Source organism: Solanum verrucosum, unplaced genomic scaffold (assembly GCF_900185275.1).
Source record: "Solanum verrucosum unplaced genomic scaffold, falcon-dt-bn FXZP01000007.1, whole genome shotgun sequence".
In the NCBI taxonomy this organism is placed as follows: Eukaryota; Viridiplantae; Streptophyta; class Magnoliopsida; order Solanales; family Solanaceae; genus Solanum; species Solanum verrucosum.
The window spans coordinates 6,197,830-6,201,816 of record NW_026020177.1 but is presented as its reverse complement, the minus strand read 5'-3'; the positions used below and the strand labels follow the sequence as shown (position 1 = coordinate 6,201,816).

General features: G+C 37.9%; 1 protein-coding gene across 1 annotated transcript; it reads right to left on the bottom strand.

Moving 5' to 3' along the window:
* Positions 1 to 3,222: 3,222 nt before the first annotated feature.
* LOC125829141 (uncharacterized) lies at positions 3,223 to 3,761 on the bottom strand. The gene is made up of 2 exons (XM_049508398.1): positions 3,654 to 3,761; positions 3,223 to 3,537 (listed from the first exon to the last, which is right to left on the bottom strand). The coding sequence occupies exons 1-2, from the start codon at positions 3,759 to 3,761 to the stop codon at positions 3,223 to 3,225; spliced, it is 423 nt and encodes a 140-aa protein (XP_049364355.1).
* Between the last annotated feature and the right edge of the window lie 226 nt (positions 3,762 to 3,987).

Here is a 3,987-nt window from a genome sequence, read left to right as displayed (position 1 = left end):
GTATTAGGGAGGAATGCCATAGGCTATCGACTCATGATACATTATTACCATGGAAGGAATGCTATAAGCCTATCGATCCATGGTACATTCAAACATAGCTCTAGGGTCCACATGAAAGAAATGCTATAAGTCTATCGATTCATGGTCCCTCATTACATTCTTATACTCATGAAAGGAATGCCACTAGCCTATCGATATATGGTACATTGACTCATTAAGAAAGGAATGCCACTAGCCTATCGATTCTAGAGTCTTCATTACATTAGATCATTTATAAACAGAATGCATAAAGCCTATCAATTCATAGCCATCAAGTCAAGACACATTCATCACTCATATATTAAAGGAATGCTGTAGCCTATCGATTTATATTCATCAAGTCAAGACACATTCACTAATTATATATGAAAGGAATGACATAACCTATCGATTCATATTTATCAACTACAATATAGAAACCCTTCATATTCATCATTATCACTTATGAGTGTCAAATTGAGAAATAACCTTTCAATACCAACACAAATACATTGAATACATGTTCATCATTCTATCATTGAATCACATGTAAGTCCTTCACATTATACAATCATATACACAACATCATGACAATACTTCAATTCCTCATATAATATCTTCAAGGCCATGATCACAATGTGCATGTAAGTAAACACCTCCACCTTTCAAGTGGATCAACAATTCAAGAGTAATTCTACTACATGAGAATTAGGTCACAACTTACCCTTCTCCAAATTCATACTCACCATTACTCAAATCTCCAACAATTCACCATAGATTGGCATATATAATAATAGAAATCAATAATACAACTCAATCTAAGCATAATTCCATCAACATTCATTCATAATCATAAAACCCACTTCATAAGCCAAATTTAGGAATTTAGAGAAATCATGGGTTCATAGAGTTTTTCATATTAAAACCATCAATGAAACATCAATCTAATCATAGTTTATCATTTGAAAATGTTTGATGCAAGAACCCATGAGTTTGAGTGAAATCTAGGTTTTTGGTGAAACTTGCAAACCTTGAAAACATCTTTGAAATTGACTCTAGAGTGAAAAATAACCCTAGATGAAGGATCACCATACCTTTTAATTGAAGAATCCCACGAAATTGGAGTAGAAACACTTTGAAATCCCCAACCCTAGCTTGAACTTGACCTGGACATTCAATGGAATTCTAAAGAGAACTTTTAGGAGAGAAGGGTTTGATTTGAGAGATGAAATCTAAATGAGGGTTTTAATGTTTAAATATTCTTAAAATACCTTAATACACTTAAAATAATGACCCACATTCTTAAAATATTTAATTGACAAATTACTAAAAGAACCTCACTTGGCCGTGAAGTGAAGTGAAGAGTATGCGTCAGTACTTGGAATGTACTGAGCATGTAGGATATAAATAATAGCTGAACAAAATATATATAAGCTAAACAAGTATAACTGGGTAACAATGTATTACTGAAACATACTGAAAAGCTAAACTGAATGCAATGACGAAGTTCAAATCATGAACATGACATGCTGATTGGATATTGAGGTATATATTGAAAACCTAGTCAAATGCACTAGTAGTCTCATTGTGGGAGCTATTATTAACCGACATAAAACCACGTGAGCTAAATGTGGAGTCCGATGTATACGCCCCATCAAGATGACCCAATATACCTTGCCAAGGGTATAAAAACATGACTGGAGTGATCACTAAATATGATGCCCACAGAGGGGACTTATATCATACGGAGGCACGTAGTTCTGGGACTATAAGGGTACACTGAACCCTAGTCCAACTCGGTGCCAAGCCTACTTCCAACTGGAAATGTGTATGAAACAACATAACTGAAATACTAGATACCTCTATGTTCTGACATGCAAATATTAAAATGCAACATTTAGGAACTGACAATGTAACATTAGAAAACTGGAGCATGTTTATCTGTTTAACTAACCTAGCAAGTGTAATTCATGAACTATCCAAGAAAACATGATAATTTGATTGTGAATACTACAACAGCTAAATCACCACAATTATCGAAGGTTTTATTAATTCTAGGTCTAAACAAGATATAGATAATCAAGAATCTGACTGAATTCTAGGGACCTTGTTGATGAAAGGTATCCACTAGTGAAATCCCACATACCTGGTGACAAAATCTACGGAGAAATCCTTCGATTACAAAGTTGGAACTAAAGAAAACCTTTTGGTTGTTCTTGGGAAACTGAAGCATCTTTCTTCTTCTTTTTGCTCTAAGTTTGGATGATTTTTGGTGAATAAAGGTTCTGGGTGTGTCTAACTAAGTTATTAGGCTTAAATTGAGTAAAACGACGTAGTTTAGGCATCAAACGACGTAGTTTAGGCATCAAACGACGTAGTTTAAGTGCCCAACACATAAGGGAAAGAACAAAAACGACCCTGACTTAAATCTAACGAGTGCTACCTACTACAGGACTGACGGACCATCGGTTGACCTACTAACCGTTAGTAGGAGTCGTCGGTCAAGCTCTGCCCTCCAGGGCTTGACTAAAACGAGCATAACTTTTTACTCGGAGATGAGATTTTAGCAAACTAGGATGTGTTGGAAAGTGGATTCAATTATCTTTCATTTGATAGGTGATGGGCCACCTAAACCATTATATGCTAAAATATATGACCGTTTGAAGTTGACCTAACAACTATTTTCCTCTGAATAACTGTTGACACTCACCTACGGTCCTACCATGAACCGTACTGGTCGACCATGGGTGGGATCAGAGACCATCAACTTTGGACACCAATGACGGCCTCCACCTACGATCCATGGGTCCATCGATGGATCGTGGCCTATGACCATAGGTCTCATCCTTTGGTCCTGAAATTCTTCTATGTCTAGGATTGAACCACGGAACCCCACCTACGGTCTGTGGTTCTACCTAAGCTCTATCGGTGGCTTCAGTCTGGAAAGCTGCATTTTTCTATTTTTCTCAAATCCGAGGTGTTACAATATCTCCCCCTTAGGAAAGGTCTCCCTCGAATGAAGTCTAAAAAAGCTGAGTATGTAGGGAAGGAGCTCCAATCCCTACCACTAAGTACTAGAAACTAATATCTAACTGAACTGAGTTCCAAAAACAAGAAAATATGCCGAAATGCAAGAATATTCGAAGGAACAAGATACTGAGACTGAATTACACAAGAGTAGACTCAGAGACTAGAGAGGAACTATTACCTTAAGCTAGAATGGAATTGTAAGGAAAGAGGCGAGGATACTTGGCCATCATGGGCTGCTTCTGCTTCCCAAGTAGCTCCCTCTACGGGTTGACTCCTCCACGAAACATTTACTGAAGCGACTTTCTTATTTATCAACCTACAAATCTGACAGTCAAGAATTTCAACGGGCACATCTTCATAAGTGAGACTATCCTTCACAACCACACTCTCAAATGGTACTAATGATGCCAAACCACCAACACACTTCTTCAACAAGGAAACGTGAAAGACTGGATGAACCTCTGCTAGTTCTGGTGGTAACTCTAACTCCTAAGCCAAATTACCAACCCTTTTCAGGATTCTATAATGACCTACATATCTGGGACTGAGCTTCACTTTCTTGCCAAATCTCATCACCCCTTCATAGGTGACACCTTTAGCAAAACCCAATCATCGATTTCGAACTCCAAGTCCCCTCTCCTCACATCTGCATATGACTTCTGATGACTCTGAGCTGTCTTTAGTCTATCTCTGATGAGCTGAACTTTTTCCATAGCTTCATGAACCAAATCTGACCCAATCAAGGTTGCTTCACCTACTTCAAACCAACCAATCGGGGACCTGCATCTACGCCCATATAGTTCCTCATACGGGCCCTTCTGAATACTATAATGAAAGCTATTATTATAGGCAAACTCTATGAGAGGTAGGTGATCATCCCAACTACCCTTGAAATCGATCACACAAGCTCTCAACATGTCCTCTAAGGTCTGAATGGTA